The sequence below is a fragment of the Carettochelys insculpta genome, chromosome 6, assembly GCF_033958435.1.
Source record: "Carettochelys insculpta isolate YL-2023 chromosome 6, ASM3395843v1, whole genome shotgun sequence".
NCBI lineage: Eukaryota > Metazoa > Chordata > Testudines > Carettochelyidae > Carettochelys > Carettochelys insculpta.
This window is the reverse complement of record NC_134142.1, coordinates 24718955-24737020: the sequence shown is the minus strand read 5'-3', so window position 1 is coordinate 24737020 and position 18066 is coordinate 24718955. Positions and strand designations below refer to the sequence as shown.

Below are 18066 nucleotides of genomic sequence, written 5' to 3'. Positions count from 1 at the left end.
ACTATGCTGCTTTATTTAGACTTCTGCTAAATATTTAGGTCATTGTCTTACAAAGGGCTTTGAAAGAGCTGACTTGTAGTTCTGGGTAAAATCATGTTTGCTTCACTGGAACCCTGCTCAGGAGTAAGGGTTTATGCTACAGCAGTGGTTTGCAATCTGCAGATCTATAAGGACTTTGTGACTCCAGATGCTATAGTTGCAAAGTTAAAACAAAACAAAACAAAATGACCATCCTGGTTATTTTCAATAAACACTGAATGTCCAAAAGCCCCAAAATGAACAACTCATGTCTAAATAGCTAACAATATGCGATCACAGAACATTGGGGGGCACACAGCTGCTTGTGCCAGCTGGGGAGCCTGGTGCACAGACAGCTGCTTGTGGCACAGTTCCTTTCAGCTGAGAGAAACTACGCTGCAACCAGCTGTGTTTCCCCCAGCTGGGAAAAGCTGGGGGCCGTGTTCCTCCATCTCCCCTAGCTGCCCACTCCCACAGCCAGGAGAATTCTGGGGATCTCCCAACCCCCCGCCAATTTACACAAAATTCGATTTATGCAGAGGTTGCCCATCTGGGAGAAATTGTGCTGCAAGCATCTGTCTGTGTGCTGGTGTCCCCAGGTGGGGGAGTTGGGGGCTGGAGGGGGGGGTGGATGGGTTTGATTTGCACTTAACTTGTGTTAATGCTAGTTAAGCACAAATCAAAATTATGCATCTTGAAGGTTTACTGTAGCTTAAAAAGTTTGAAAACAGATGATTTATACTAAGAGGGGGCAGTCTCTCCAGGGATGGAAGTTAGGAAGTGAGCTCTTCCAGAACATATCCCTGGGCTCATCAGAATGTATGAGTAGGCAGAAGTTTAAGCAGTCATGTAAGGTTTATTATTTTAATTATTTGGAGGTTTGGTAATTGTTGGAGCTGGCTATTTATGCTTTCCTGTAACCAAGAATCTGACCCAGGGAAAAATCCCTGTTTTTTGCTTCAGCTTTTTTTTTTTTTTTTTTTTACACCAAGCCATTTACAATGCTTGTAAAGGCAATCTTGTTTTAATAATAAAAGTGCTGTTTTCTTTGTTAATAAGTATTGGTTGATCCTTTGTGTCCTACGGGGGTGTAAAACTGTGTGCCTGGCTGCAGATGCATTAGCAGAGAGCTGACAGTTCCCTGCATATTTTTTGTGGGGAACTTTTGTTATTTCCTTCCAACTCCTTGTGAAAAGGAGGTTGGGGGTTTTGCCCTCAGGGAAGAGATTCCATGTGATTTCTTTCCTGGAAAAAGAGGATTTTGTACACTTGGTGGTGGCAGCTGCTGACTGATTTCAGGGCAGAATGAAATCAGGAAAGCTTTTCTGTCTCTGGGAACTGGAGAGACAGGGTCTAGCAGTGTTTTATTTGGTCAAGTGGTCCCTATTACATGCACGCAAAGTGCCAGGTTGGGGAATCAGCCATGACATCAACATTATGATTTTTTCATGGTTAGTTTTAGAAAAAGTCACAGATAGGTTGTGGGCAATAAACAAACATTCATGAAGCCCATGGTATGTCTATTTTACTAAAAATAAGGAGGGTATAATTGGTGAGGAGAGATGACTAACAGTCCCATGGCTGTATTACTTCAGAGCATGAAGTTGCAGCTGAAGCAGAAAATGTCATGGAGGTCTTTGAAGGTCACAGAATTCATGACTTCAGTGACATTTATGACCAAATTTTATCTTTAATTTTTATGGGTAAAATTTCACCATTCATGCTAGATGTAAGTCTCCAAAAGAAACTTTATTTCAAACTACACAAAATTGCAGATTTTTTTTCCACATAGGTACTAGACAGCTAAGTTCCTTCCTTCCTTCCTCAGCCTGTTAAGTACTCTACAAGTGCTCAGGGTTGTGGTGCTGGGAGATGCCTCTCTCTCTCAGCTCCAAACCTGCTGAGGCTAGGGTAGAGGTGTCTGTCCAACAGCCCAGCCCTGGAATTGCTGCAGCGATGAGATACACCTTTCTACCATAGCACAGGTTCTGCTGCAGGAAGAGAGAGTTGGGCAAGTCCTCTATCCCCATGGTAGCCCTGGGGCAGCCTGCATTTCAAACTCCTCATCCCCAGCTTCACCCCACAGTCCACACCCCAAGTTAGAGATCTCAATGCCCCTGCACTGAAGACCTCTGCCTGAGCCCTGATTTTTCTCTCACACTCTGAACCCATAGCCCATCCTACCATCACATGACTTTTGTTATGTGCACCCATATGGTGTTAATGCATTGCACATTACCACTACATTGGTGCACATAACAAAATTCATTCCACCCATGGTTTGGAAAAAGTGAGGAAACACTAATAGTAGCATCACAGATACCTTGAGACAATATTATGGCACTCAAGGCCAATCTCAGTTTCTGTCATTGATTAAATAAATGGCTAAAATTCATCAAACCATATTTCTGTTTACAGTAAGTAAAAGCATGTATGCTTCTATTTTCTAGAGTCATCAATATGCCCATGTCCCTTGGGCTCCATTCATGCTCATTTGCAGTACCAACATGATGAAAGAAAAACTCTGTCATATTGGCTCCTTTTGTAGTTGTACCTCTGCACAAAGTTACACATCCTCGACCTACAGCATAATTTTTATTTTCTTGTCAGAATAGACCTCGTGGCAGGTCAGGTTAAAACTGTGCTGTCAATACTGTACGGGTAAGTTTGTGCTTTCATTGTTGTAATCCTTTATGTCAGTTTTGCGGAATGGAGTTCGTTACCTGTGCAAAATGTAGCTAATGTTAGCAAAGTGCAGTGCTTAGAAATCCCAAAATGAAAGATGCTGTAGAAATGCAAATATAGGTATGTTGAATTCAAGATTAAATTGTGTGGTTAAATAGGCGTATGAGTGCATAGTTATTTATATTTGCAAATTATGTTTTTAAGTGATTAGAACCCTAAATATTTTATAGTGAAATGCCTTCTGAGTTATTAATTTCTTTAATTGTAGATATTCATCACTTCGGAAGATTTCAACACAGAGATTATTGGACTTTGCATTTCGCATATTAGACCAGGATGAATTCATCACTGGTTGCTTATGATGATTCAGATTCTGAAACAGAGCCTGGAAAGCCTGAAAATAACAATGTTTCTAGCCCAGAAAACAGACTTGCAAGTTCTGCTGTGAATCCTAGTCAGTATTTTGCACCTGGTGGACTGGACACAAAGTCTGCATACAAAATGCATACTATTGAGAATACTGCCAGTACTGGTACAAGCTTTGTTTGTGAAGGTTCCCCTGCATATAAGATACAGGCTAATAACAGTGATTTGTCAGCTGCTTATTCTTGGAAAGAATATTCTAGCCAGGCTAACAAGCTTTCTGGAAATGTCAGTTGCTGTCAGAAAAGAGTACATCAGGACAAGCTTGTTACCATAAAGGGAATTAGACCCTATATCCCTAAAAGACTTAGACAAGAAAAAACTTCTCAAGTGTATGAAAAAAAAGAATCTGAAGAACAGAGGGAGAGTTGTGCAATTAAAGCTGACACACCAAGAGAGCAAATTTCTCCAAAGGTTTCTGACTTTATTAAGCCATATTTAGGGTCTAAGTACAAGTCAACTGAAATTCCAAGGAATTTGGTGTTTCAGATGTCCGAACACAATGGTCCAGTTAATAAAGTCCAGTGGTGCCCTATTCAAGTATGGAGCCATATGCTTCTCTCCACTTCCATGGATAAAACTTTCAAGGTAATGTACTTAAATTGTGAAATGGTTTGTATTATTATCACTCACTTTAAATAGTAAGATGCTTGGGAATGGTTGATGCATTCTGAAAGCCCCACTCAACCTTCTTTCTCTGCCTATGTTTGATAGTTGATCTTGTATGTGTAGTACCTACTCAGACCTTGATCAGATCCATTGCAAGACCAGAGCCTATTTTACACCTCAACACTGCAAGTCTTCTCATGCACACAGTCCAGTTTTTCCAGTAGTAATTATGAATTGCAGGGAGATTGTCTAACGTGCTCTTAAAAACCTCCAATGATGGAGATTCCGTAACCTCCTGTCAGAGAAAGTCGAGGTCATTGGTTCTCAAGCCCCATATTGCATGCAGCTCAGCTTTGTGCTAAAGGCCATTTGGCCTGTATTGCAGGGTCTGGGCTTCCTTCTGGGGTTGGAGTCGCTGGCTGGTGCTGCATGATCAGGGCCAAGGCTGCTGACTGGGAGGTTCAGGGCTGCTGGCCAATCCTGTATAGTTGGTGGTCTGGGGCTGCCAGCTGGCCCTATGGGGTTGAGTCCAGGGTCCCTGCTACTCCATTGCTTGTCCAAGGCTCCACTCCTGAACCAACATTGTGAAGAGGGTTTCTGGGCAGGAGACACCGAGACTAGGAATTTCTAAGGGGGTTAAGAGGGACAATGCTGTGGTTATGAAACTGTGGCCCACAATGATAAATTGGTCAAGAACTACTAGTTCAGGCTTTGAGCTTGTGAAGCTCTTTGAAACCCTCACATAAAATACATATTATTACTGTGGGAGCATTTTCAAGTAGAATATTATGCTTTCAGCAGTTAATTATTTGCATTGGCTTTATTGTTGAGCTACAGCGCAAACATCTAGTCAGGATTAGTTTGTACTAGGCACCGTCTAAAAACACACAGGAAGAAATTGTCCTTGTTTTGAAGGGCATTGTGCATGAGGCTTTGATTTGCCAAATTCCTCTTTGAAGTTGAACCCCCTGTGTCTGAATGGAGTTACATGGACTTAGGTTAGAGTATGCATGGATTGTGGGCTCTATCTATGCAGAACCCTTTGTGAGATCGTGGTCCAAATTTCAACTCCAGCAGTTGGATGTGCATGCAAGGACCTTAGCTTGGCTAAATGAGAAATATGCGTGTGACGTGACTGTCTACAAATACTATAAACACATAGGTTGGAGAGGAATTATTTAGAATGGCACAGTGGGGTGTAACTGGGACAAAGAAGATAAAATTAAAGAAGGACATATTTAGATTGGCAATCAAAATATAGTCAATAAGCAGGATCACTTTTTGGTTAAAATGTCATCTTTTTCAGCTGTGCAGTGAAAGCAGCAATTAGAAATGAAAGCAACGTATAACAAAAGGAAAAAGGAGGAAAATAGCAATCAGTAGAAATTAGAAGTTATGAAGGCATAACATTGGTAATTGAAGCTGAGAAGCAAAAAGAAAACCAAAAAACCATGGCAGGCAAGGGCTTATGACAATAAGGCATATAAGTATATTAGGGACGAAAGAAATCCTGGCAATTGTATAGGCCCAATGCTATTAAACATGTTCATCAATTATTTGAAAATAATTTAAAAACTGCTGATAAAATTTGTGGATGATGCAAAGATTGATTAAGTGGGTAATGGTGAGGGCAGGGCAGTGTCTAATAATGATTTGGATGTCTTGGTAGCTTGAGTCCATTCAAACAGAATGCATTTAAGTTTATCGAGATGTGAACTCATATACAGTAAACCCCCAATCTCCGTGAATTTGAGTTGGGAGAGCTGGGGCGGGGCAGACTGGTGCAGCTGCCATACAGTTTCTCCCAGCTGGGGGTGGGGGGTAGACCAGTGCAGTGGTGCTGCCGCTGCCTGGCTTATCCCAGCTGGGGAAACCTGGGGGGGGCAGACCAGAGCTGCTGCTGCCCAGCTTTTGTCAGCTGGGGAATCCGGGGGGCGGACCAGTGCAGTGGTGCGACTGCCACCCGTCTTCTCTGAGCCAGAGGACAGACCGGTGCAGCTGCCATCCGTGTTCTTCCAGCGGGGGAAGCTGGGGTGTGCACGGTGACACAACTGCCTCCCAGCTTCCCCCCAGCTGGGGGATCTCGGGCCTGAAGCTGGCGGTGGACTGCTGCACCGCCTGGCTCGCTCACAGCCACTTTGCTGCCATGGACTCCCCCAGCCCCACCAACTCCCCATGGCTGGAGCTGGTGGAGCACTGCGCTCCAGCCAGCTCCCAGGCCTTTTGCTGCTGGGTTTGGAGCTGGCGGCCTTCTCCCTTGACTTGCGCAAAATTCGAATTACATCTGATTCCCCAGGAACGTAATTCACGTGCACGTTGAGATTCTTCTGTATTGTTGAACAAGGAATGAAGTTCATACCTATGGAATGGAAGACTATGTTCTGGACAGCAGACATTTGGAAAGAGGATTTATGGTTCTGGAGGATGAGTAATTCAGTGTGAGTTCCCAGTCTCATGCTGTGGGTAGAAGGGCTAATGTCAACCTTGGATGTAGAAACAGGAGAGGGCGGTAGAGAGTTGATATTTACCTTTGTATTTGGAATTGGTGGAACTGATACTGAACTTCTATGTCTAGTTCTGGTGTCCACATTTTTTTTAATGATGTTGAAAAATTGGAAAGTGTTCGTAGGTTTTCTGGCAGGGCTTCTGCTTCTTCTCAAGTCCACAAACAGCTCAGAGACCTCTTTGCTGATGAAACACCCTCTGCAGTTTATTTACAATATTGGTATCCACCACTCTTACAAACTATGGAGTGTCACCCCTACAGTCTTAGGGCATCCTCTGCTCCTGAGGCAAGCAGAGAAGAACATTCTTTCTCTTTCTCCTCTTCCCATTTCTTTCCTATGCCTTTTATATTAGCTGCCTCATGACCTAATTAGCTGCTTAGTTCTCCTCAAACATTAGTTAGTCCCACCCCCTTTTTTAATAAAGCCTGCTCTGGAGTAACTAATTAGAGTTGCAGTGAGCATCCGGTCTCAGCTGCTGTTGCCAAACCCTCTGTCACAGATCCCTAAAAATTATTTGAGTGCTGGAGAAAATGCCTAATATACTGAGAGACTTTAAGAGCTCAAACAGTTCAATCAAAAGGAGGTTTGAGAGTTGACTTGATTACAGCATGTATAAACCATCTGCTTCCCTTTTCTTGTTGTCTGGGGTCAGGCTGTTGTATGAACATCCACCATTTTAAATTCTCTAAGATCGCACGAAAGTCTACCTACATATCTTTTTTGGTGCAACCTATTCACTGGTTCCCTGGCTTACCTCAGAGTTTCTTTCCTACTAAGCTCTCTGTGGTGGCGTGAATTACAGAAGTCCCTCTGGCGTGCTGATCATGCCACTGACACCTGTCTTCCTGCTCTCTGGGGCTCCTTATTGCCCTGTCCTGCTGGGCCAGAACCGTTGGTGTCCCCCAGGCAAAGGTACAGAACTGAGGTTATTGTTCCCCTGCAGAGCAACACAGACACTGAACCAGTTCAGCTCTGGAAGGACTGAGTTTTAAGGGCTCACCACCCAGGAAACCAACCACCCAGCAGGGACCAAACCTTGAAACAAATCTGTCTTACCCTGTTTAAAAGTTTTACACCTGGAAAACTTACAAGGTCAGGTCAACTCCCTTTGTCAATGAAAGTGAGATATGCCCAGTGGTTGCTCCTCCCCAGATCACAATTATTTGCACTGGTCTTGATAATAAACAGAAGTGTTTTTATTAAGTATAAAAGTAGGCCTTGAGTGGTTTCAAGTGAAAAGAGTCAGGTCAAAGTAAATTACTAAATTAAAATGAACAAAAATGATTAGCTAGTTCTAATCCACTAAGAGATTTGTTACATGCAGATTCCTACTCTGAACAGTTGTTCTAAACATCCCTTTCACAAACTAAGCAGCCTCTTAACCTGAGCCCAATCTTTCCCCTTTTCAGTCTTCAGTGTTTCCAGTAGGCATCTTAGGTGGTAAGGAGGGGGTCTTCTGGCATATGTCAACTGCCCTTATTATTTGGTTTCACCTTCGTGCATTCCTTTTGCTCAAGTTGGGAGTTTTTTGTGCTTAATTCAAACTTTTCTCACCTTGAGTAGCAAAGAAAACAGATCCAAAATGTGTTTCAGCCCCAGGTAGCATGGTCACCACATTGTGGGCTTCTAGGACAATCAAAACTATTCAAGAGGTGGTTGACTTGATTGTCAAGCCATTCAGGGGCTTGTAATGTCCTTCATTAGCACATTTTAGTGTTAAAACCAGATTCACACTTCACATTTCTAACTTCACATACAAGAAAGATACATGCACAAAAATAATATACACCCATTCAACTGATTGTAACATTAAAATGTTACATGAAGTATTTTGTCTAAAGCATCTTCAAATCTGTAAGACATTTTTATAAAGCAAAAGGAGAGGTGACAATCTCTTGCCTACTTGCTTCACCAGCCTTCTCTTCAGTTGTGCTCTGTATGTGTCCAAACCAACAAAGCTGCACTTCCTGGATTTTGTCAGACACTTCAGGGACTTTTGTCTTCCATCCTACTGCTTTCATTTCAGAGTTTTTCTCTTTGTGTAGCTCCTTTGAGGCACAAAGACGTTGCAGTTTGACTGATGTTCTCTCTAATTTTTCCCACTCTTGAGCAAAATGAATTTTCTAACATGCACCAGTGTGGAGGTGATGTGTGACATGGAGGTGGTGCGCAACACAGCACCATCATATTGGTGCACATAGCAAAATTCGTGGTGAAAAGGAAGTGGTGGGAACTATAAACCAGTCAGCCTGAGCATGGCACCTTAGAAATGACTAGAGCAATGTATAAACATTCAGTTAGCAAATACCTAGAGGATGCAAGATAACCACCAGCAGCCAGCATAGTTTTAATAATAAATCATGCCAAACCATCTTGATTTCCTTCTCTTCCTGGACTTCAGCAAGCCTTTTGAAACAGTTCCACTTGACATTCTGATAAGTGAGCTGGAGAAATGCAGATTCAGCAGAACTACTACTAAGTGTTCAGGATTTTCCAGATCTGAAGAAGTGGGTCTGTCCCGTTGTTAGTCTTTAAATTGCTACAGGACTGCTTTTTTACTATTAAGTGGATACATAATTGGTTAAACAACTACAAACAGCGAATAACTATTAGTGGAATGTCATCAGATTGGATGGGGATCTCAAGTGAGTTTCCACAGGCATCTGTTCTGAGTCTGGTGTTGTTTAACATCTTCATTAATGACATGGATGTCGAAATAGAGACCACACAGGTAAGATTTGCTGATGACACAAAGCTGGTGGGGTTTGCAAACACTTTGGTGGATAGAGCTAAAATTCAAAGAGATCTTGGTAAATTGGAGAATGGGGCTATGGAGAACAAAAGCAAATTCAAAATCAGGTTTAAGGTGAAGAACTTGGAAGAAAACTCACATGCACAAATACAGAATAGGGGATAACTTGGCTGGGCAGCAGCACTGCTGAGAAGACTTTGGTAGTTGTAGTGGATCACAATCTGAACAATCTTGCAAAGCTGTTGCAAACTCCCTCTCCCCAAAACAACAACAAAAACCCCAACAAAATGCTATTTTGGATTGCATTAACTGAGGCATAGTATGCAACTCATGGGAGGTGATAGCATGGTTGTGCTCAGAGCTGGTTAGGCCTCACCTGGAGGACAGTATCCAATTTTGGTCCCCAACTTATGGAAAAGATATAGAGAAACTAGAAAGAATCCAGGAAGGCATTAACAAAAGGATGGAATTCAAGCCACATGAGCAAAGGCTGAAGGATCTGGATATGTTTCGTTGGCAAAAGAAGTGATTACAAGGGATATACCACTGGTCTTCAAATATATGAAAGGCTTCCATAAAGTTTCTCTTATGCAATGGAGGGCTGGACAGGACAGTTCAAACTATAGCATAGAGATGTAGATTAAATCTCAGGAAAAATGTTCTAACTTTAAAAACCATAGGACGGTAGAACAAACTTTGTCTAGGGAAGTTGTGGAAGCTACTTCACTGGAGATTTTCAAAGAGAGTCTAGATAGCCATCAGGATTTGATGGTTTAGGCAAGAAATCCTGCATCTTGGCAGGGGTTTAGCTCAGATCATTCTTGTAGTCCCCTCTAACCCTGTTGTCCTGTAACTGTAATGTGACTTCTGAAGTCTTCATTGAATTTTTTTCACACTAACAGTTGGAGATATCCAAAGTGCTACTGATTGTTCAATCAGGCCAACTTCCATCAAGTGATTTAGATTTTCCTTCACTGCTGCCTGGCTTAAACATAGTCTGCTATTTCACCTGATCATATCTCTGAAGCTCTTCATTGTTTCTGAAAAAATACATTAGTCTACTATTTAGAACAGGTATTTTAATGTGGCTGCGCCTATCAAGTCAATCTCTAGCTCTTTCACTTACTAGGGCTATGTCTAGATTAGAGCAGTCTGTTGACAGAAGTTTTTGTTGGAATATATCTGGCAGATGTGGACACAGTCGTGGCCGGATTCCCTGCCCTGAGGTTCCCCAACTCCTTGGGGACTATAGACAGGACCCACATCCCAATCTGTGCCCTGGACCACAGTGTGGCCAAGTACATCAACCACAAGGGATATTTCTCCATGGTGCTGCAGGCCCTGGTCGACCACCATGGACATGTCATAGGTGTTTATATTGGGTGGTTGAGTTAGGCACATGACACGTGGGTGTTCCGCAACTCTGGCCTCTGCTGGGGGATGGAGGGGAGCACCTTCATCCCCCACCATGAGCTGGCAGTCAAGGATGTACATGTCAGGTGGGGGGCATCAGAACTAGTCTGGGGGACCTTGGGACAGGGAGAGTGGGATCCTGAGTGAAATCTTGGAAGGTGGCCTGGCTGGTGGGGACTGACTTCAGGAGGATGACCAGGCTGTCACTCTCCTCCAATGGCATGTTTGGCTCTGGCTCTGGCATAGGTTGTGGCTTGGAGGCCGCCTCCTCCTCCTTCTGGTGGTGCTCTGGCAGGGGTGAGGGTGCCTCCAGTGCTGTGTCCACACTGTGGCTTGGGGGTAATATGTCTCCTGCCCAGGATGTGGTGCAGCTCATTTTAATAGGGGCAAGTAGCAGGTCTTGCCCTGGAGTGTTAGGAAGCGTGCTGTGTCTGGGCATAGTCCTGGTGAAGCTCTTCTACCTTCACCCAGACCTGCTGCATGGTACGGGCTGGGTGCCCCCATTCCAAAACTGCGGTGGCCATCCGAACATATGCAGGGGTATTCTGGTGTTTGGCCTTGGGGTTCAGGAGGGTCTCCTTCTTGCTCCACAGGTCCCAGAGGGGCCTGCTGCTTCGTGCCCAGGGGTGGGTCCTGTGATCCCTCTGGCTAGTCCTTCAAGGTCCCAGATGCCTGGCTCTGTGCCATCTGTGAAGGCTCAATTGTAAGGCATCCCCCAGGGCACATGCACGGTGCCCTGGCGGCCTTTTCTGTCAACACAAGGTTGCCCCAGAATGCCCAGATTGGCCTTCTGTCATGTTCTCCCTTGTGGGGAAGGACATGTGGCTGTTGACAAAACTGCTGAGTTCTGTTGATTTACTGTTGACAGAATGCCTTGGTGATCTGGACGCTCCCCTGGTTTTGTCAACAAAATGCCGGTTTTGTCAACAAAACTCTCTGATCTAGATGTAGCTGAGGATGTTTCAAAGCTCCTGGTCTATAATTCTGTGAGAGGTGCTGAGACACTAGCTACTTTGGATACTGTTTCTGAAGTCTGTTTTTTTGCTAGGTGCTTTTCCTAGTCAGTCACATTGAGTTACAGAACTCTCCTGTTAGTCCAGCTAAACAGCAATCCTGAGCAGCTATCTATTATTTTCAAACAATTCTTCAAAGGATATAAGCAAGAATAGAAGTCTCAAAATTATATGATCGTTAGCTTGCAGTAATGTAACGTTTCCAGGGCTCTGTGTTCAGATAATATTTTCTGGATTGGATTTTCACAGAAATGTATTTTTAATGGGAGAAATAAACTTCTAATACATACAGCTACGTCTACACTAGCACACTAAGTCGAAGTAGCCTATTTCGAAGTAAGGACATCGGAATAGTCTACTTCAACACGTATCGTCTACACATCCTCCAGGGCAGGTGCCATCGATGTTCAACGTCGAAGTAGCGATGGGGAACATCGAAAGGAGCCGCCCCAGAAGGAAATGTGGAGTGTCCACACACACAAGCGCTCCCCATCAAAATAAGGGGCCAGCAAAGCCCCAAGCCGCTCCTGTAAAGGGCCCCTTCCAGACACATTTACCCTGCACAGCACAAGATCCACAGAGCCGACAACGGGTTGCAGACCCTGTGCATGCAGCATGGACCCCCAGCTGCAGCAGCAGCAGCCAGAAGCCCTGGGCTAAGGGCTGCTGCATGCGGTGACCATAGAGCCCTGCAGGGGCTGGACAGAGCATCTCTCAACCCCTCAGCTGATGGCCGCCATGGAGGACCCCACTATTTCGAAGCAGCAGGACGCGCATCGTCTACACACGCCCTACTTTGCCGTTGAACGTTGAAGTAGGGCGCTATTCCCGTCTTCGGATGGGAATAGCGATTTTGATGTCAAAATAGCACATGGTGCGTGTAGATGCGACGCGTGCTATTTCGACATTGTGTCGGCTACTTCGAAGTAGCTGGCTAATGTAGATGCACCCACAGTGTAATGTATCATGTACTATTAAAATATGAGACTTTCGAGTTTCTTTTACAAAATGAAGGAGAGAGGCAAGTATTTTGTAATGGGTCATTTGAATAGAGGAATACTGTAATGCAGGAAGAGCAGACTCTGGTATCCAGCATGTTTCTAAGAAGATAAATCAGGGAGAGGAACTCCCAACACTGAGTTTGCATTTCCATTTCTTTTGAGGTTGTACTTTCATTGTGTTAAGTTACTTATGCGGGATTATTTAAATTTGAAATTTTGACCTTTTTAGCTATAGTCTTAAGCAAAAGTTAGGTTTTTAAACATTGTTTTGTTTCTGTTCTCAAATTGTCCTTTTTCTTGTCTTAAAAGTTCTTCCCTAGTTTTTCTTGGCATGTCATGAGATATATACGATGAGCTCTCAGACCTTCAGCGAAGCAGTGGGAGTCTTGAATCTTCGAGAGAGATTTCTCCTAAATGCCCATTATTTACAAAAAACAATAAAACTCACCCGAGCTTTAAACAGTCTGCCTAAAAATTGCTTCTTCTCTTGGTTTCACAGTTGTTTAGTCACCATAGTTTCCAATCAGACATTTGATTCCTAATTTGAAAATGCCTTTTTGTCAAAATCGTTTTGCCTTCTTTATGTTAGATGAAGTGGAGTCCACAAGCCAGTATTCCTTTTTTTCCCCTGCTTTGCAAGCCAGCTTAAATGTCCTGAGTAGGGCCAGTCCTTGTCATCATTTGAAGGACAAGTCTTCTGAGGGAAATCTTGGACTGGTTCTGGAAATGCTACCAGTTATTCTGGTTATGTTCACACTAAAACTGTGGCACAGTGTGAATGGAACATGAGTTGTTGGCATGTGACACTGGAGATGCTGATCAATTTCAACTGGGCATAGTATTCTTCACTTTTGTTTAAAGTCAGATCAGATAAAACTAGTTTCAGCATCAATGACTTCAGTAGGCCTAAATTCAGCCACTTGTCCTAAACTTCTGTGCCATGTGCATAGTGGTTGTGTAGTGTACCAGAGTTGCATTTCAATGATGGGTGAAATGAATTATGAACATATAAAGTTTAGTAAAGCACTTGGAGAATAAAGTTGTTATAGCCGTGTGAGATTGTTATTAATGTAAGATCTTAACAAAGTCTGTCATGTTATCCATCTTGTACTTTCAGTAGCAAAAAAGACTAAAGTTCTGGAGATGGAGAAAATAAACAAAATATCCAGAATCATCTTTCACCTTGAGCAATCTTAAAACACTAAACTGGGCTTTTCAAATGAGATTAATGGAGTTAGGTGCCCAAAACGAATTGATGTTTACTTAGTCCCTTCAGCACCTTTAAAAATTCCAGGCTAAATATTATCAAAATAATAATTGGTAGAAATAAAATTACAGGGTAGATCAGAGTATTACAGGGTTTACATGTTTTAAAAAAATAAAGCTAAATGTGTGCAACAGATGTTTTGGTTGTGTGGTGCTGTCCTACCTAGGGGCACTGAGACCACTTAGAGAAAAATAAGTCAGCCCTACAGCCTTAGCTAATAGACAGCTGTTTTTTATCTCATGCAGTAGAGGCTCATGTACTAAGCTCCTAGGTTTTGTTTGGCCTGCAGGCAACTGTGGTCTGTTGGCATTACACTTTCCTGAATAGGGATGGATTTAATAATGTACTCAAGTGCTTTCCTGAATTGGGGCCAAACTGTACAACCCTTTCAATGACTTATAATGTAAACAATGATGTTCTTAGTAGTGCTTGCAGTAACAAATGCAAAATAAAATTAGGACAATAAGAAAAGGCTGTACCAATTTAAAATAAACCTATCCCAGAGAAATTTAAAATTATCGTTATAGAATAATTGTGAATATTAAATACAATTAAAAATTAAATAAATGTAATATTTAAAAAGAAAGAACTCCAGTTGTGAAACATTCCTGAAATATTTTAGATATTCAATATTTTAAAAAATCAATTTGACATACAGCAAAGTTCAATATTAAAAATAATTTAAACACCACTTAATAATTATTCCTCAAAAGTAAATGCAGGTTTTTAATAGTGCTTATGGTTGCCACCTCTGAGTTGCTGAAAATCTGGCTACCAAAGGGGAAGGACTGGGTGTGGGACACTTGGCCATAGGCATTGGTTGGTGGTGGGGGAACCCTTGGTCAGAGGCATAGTATTATTTCTTTGGGGGGTGGGGAGCAAGAGCTGGTGGTGCTAAGGCCAGCTTCCCGCAGGGAGATCCACAGGGAATGCCACCTCCACCCCCCAACTCACTTCAGCAGGCCACTTAGCCTGTCTTGGCTGTGGGGGCATGCAACCAAAATATAATTCAAAGCGGGGGACTCAGCTCAAAAAGTTTGAAAACTGCTTGGGGTGCAGACAAGTGGGTAGCTAGGAGCTGTGGGCAGGCAGGGGAGTAGTGCATAGTGCATGCAGGAAAGTAGCTGGGGGCTGTGTACAGATGGAGGGCTCCCAGTTTAGCTCCCAGCTTCAGCTTCATGTACCCAGCTTTCCACTGCCATGAGCAATGTTATATGCTTTAATCAGCAAAACAGTAAAAAATCTGGCCAGGCCTGCTAAAAACCATCTAACATGAAGCACTTACTTAGTTTCATTTATATATTTTTTAAGCCAGTAGGGGGCACAGTTAGATTAAATATGGGCATTACAGGGATCTGGGAGCTTAGTACACAAGGTTTTACTGTTGCAGGCCCATAAATCTCCAATTACTATGGAAAGAGCACTTTATAATTTAGGAAATCAGGTAATGATGCAGAGCTTAAGGAATTTCTTTCTTTCCAGATGCAAGTTTTTGGAAAAAGTATGTGATTGAAAATGGTGATTTACGTTATGAAATGTGGATTTTTCTCACAGTGCCACATTTCTTTGAAACTGTGAAGTATCAATTAACAAGCAGTCCTGTAGCACTTTAAAGACTAACAAATTTATTAGGGCATGATCTTTCATGGGTAAGACCCACTTCTTCAGATGACTGGAAAAGACACCTAGAATCCTGGGGTTTATATAGTGGGGCAGGGCGAAGGAAGGAGGGGGATATTACCTGTCACTTGTAGGACCAGCAGATGAAGCAAATTAAGTTATGTAGGATATGCCCTGCTCCTGAGATCATCAAAGGTGTGGAAATTGCCCATGTAATGCATAAGGTAGGTGAGATCTCTGTTAATGCCTAATTTTAAATGTGTCAAATTTGCAAAGAATTCTAATTCAGATGGCTCCCTCTGTAATCTTGTGATAAAATTCTTTCATAGACGAATGGTGACTTTTAAATCCATTATTGAACGTCCAAAGAGGTTAAAGTGTTCCCCTATAGGTTTATGTGTATTTCAGTTCCTGATGTCAGATTTACATCATTCATCCTTTGGCGCAGAGACTGTCCAGTTTGTCCAGTGTACATGGCAGAGGGACATTGTTGGCACATGATGGCATATATCACATTAGTGGATGTGGTATTAATGTGACCTTCCTTGATTTTCACTGTGATGATCAGGAAATGGATCTCCTGTTTGGAATGGTCCAGGCTGAGATTAATGGTGGGGTGGAAATTATTGACATCCCCTTATAGAATTCTTCCAGTCTCCTTACCATGGGTCCCTATGATGATGATGTCATCAATGGCCCAAAAGGGGAAAGGTCTGCAGCTTTAGCTGCTGTGTCAGCCAAGGCATTTAATAAGGCAGCAATATACAGACCATTTTTGTTTTAATTTGTGAGCCCATGTATATTTTAACTTACCAACATAGACAATTTGATAATGCTATTAATAAGATAAGCACAAACATAAAATACAAAACCACATTCTTCATTTTAAAAGGAGATTCATGATGTTTAGATTGTTCTTCAGTAACTACCAGGTTTTCCTGTGTTTCTGAAAGACGAATACTTTTCTACCTCCTTTTGAGGTGGCAGGTTACATCTTGGAATACTCCATTTACAAATATGCTCAGTTCTTTCTAAACTCTGCAGGCTACTCACTCTGAATTTTCTCCAGACCCTTTAGAGTTAAGGACTTACTCACTTACTCTTAACCTCAAATCACATGCTTATTTTCCAAAGTGACATTTTATTGGATATTACCATTTTAAGTATTACTAAAGGGATTTAGATCTTTTATACCTAAACTTACTGTTTTTCCTATATTGGAAGGTGTCCATATTGGAAGGCGTCCCCTCCTTATGGAAGCACCAGCAGGACAAACAGACAGACAGACAAACAACATTAAACAAAACTCCATGACATATACACATACACCGCAACATAAATGTTTACCTAACTACACTTTGCACCACAAAGAGTTAAGAACTTGAACTAAAGCTTTCAGAGTTGGGCAGTTTCTTCAAGGTCTTATAATCTGGGCTTTTGTCCAAGAAGCTGTTTCTCACAGCCAGATGCAACTGCTCCAATATTCCTTTTTCCCTTTTAGTTTACAAGCAGTTCTCTGCTTACAGAACTGCAACCATAATTCCTCTGATTGTCCCCAGTTGTTTTCCAACATTTCCTTGTCCCACTTAGGGTCATCCCATCCTTCCCGGGTGAATTCCTTCTCTATGTTGGGGAAATCCATGTTGTTTATCGTGACTGGTTTCATTTTGTCACTGCGGTACAGCCTGTGTCACAATCCTGCTGACTACGCCAATTCTGTTAGCCAGTGACTGGGTAATGTGCGGTGAGGTACCAACTATGCCCTTGTTATCATCCGAGTCTTTAACTGCGAGAGCACGGAGCTCATCGCTGCGGGCAGCCGGGCCAGGCTGACGGATTCCCCTGGATCCTAAACAACCCAGTTTTTTACTACTTGAGCAGGGAGCTCCTAGCACTCTCACATATGGCCAGGCTGTGGTAACCAAACGGTTAAAGTTCTTTTATTGTGCTGGCTGTGTTGCAGTGACAAAGAGTAACAACAGTCAGGCTCAGATCTTAACTAGTTACAAGTTTATTAAGCTACAGTTATAAGCGTGCGGTTACAAAAGGCTATTGTCTACTACTTATATGCTAGCAGAGTGCGGGTGTTAACAGGTTACGTTACAATCCAATACAAAGATATCTGTTACCATTTAACAGATAATGATATCTTAATACAACAACATCTAGTTACAGAGCTCTAATTCTTTATCTGTGTACACCAAAAAGGAGACCTTAATGTGGGTATATCTTACCCTCCTTGCGTCTCTCGATACCTGCATAGCCAAGCCAGGATCGGTCACTCAATTCCACGGAAAGACGACTACAAGGTTGGGCGTCCCCAGTTGCGGACCTCGGGAGGCAATCACCTGACCCGACCAGCAGGTAGTTGGGTGGAATGCACTCAGAGTCAGAGTGCTGCTGGGCCTATCTTTATACCCCTTAGGTCATGTATTCTCTTTCTTATCTGTGGTGCCAGATCGTACTGGTCTGTCTTTTGTGATGGCAGTTTTTACAAGGGCAATTCTTACTTAATTTGCACGTGTAAGACAGGAGATAAGCAATTTGGGAGTACAGGACATTCTTTTACAAGGGTGGAGATTTCCCTTCTGGGATGGCTGTGTGGGTGCATCAAATCCATCAGTGCCAGCTGGGGTAATTTCCTGAGGCCCCCCTTATTGACAGCCTGCTAGCCCTCTATCTGTGTTTTCTGTTTCTCAGGGTCACGATGAGCCAGCACATCTGGGCCTCAGTGAGAGACATCAAAGACTGTGCTGTT

The 18066-nt window shown here is 42.8% G+C and overlaps 1 protein-coding gene across 4 annotated transcripts in view; it reads left to right on the top strand.

Moving 5' to 3' along the window:
• WDR25 (WD repeat domain 25) overlaps positions 1–18066 on the top strand; it is a 144366-nt gene that overhangs the window by 1423 nt on the left and 124877 nt on the right. For 2 of the 4 annotated variants that reach the window (XM_074996510.1, XM_074996507.1), the window contains exons 2-3: positions 2469–2679; positions 2972–3714. In XM_074996510.1, the coding sequence (XP_074852611.1) occupies positions 3040–3714 (675 nt within the window). In that variant the 5' untranslated portion in view covers positions 2469–2679; positions 2972–3039. The remainder of the gene's footprint in view (positions 1–2468; positions 2680–2971; positions 3715–18066) is intronic. The other 2 variants (XM_074996509.1, XM_074996508.1) reach the window with 1 other exon arrangement.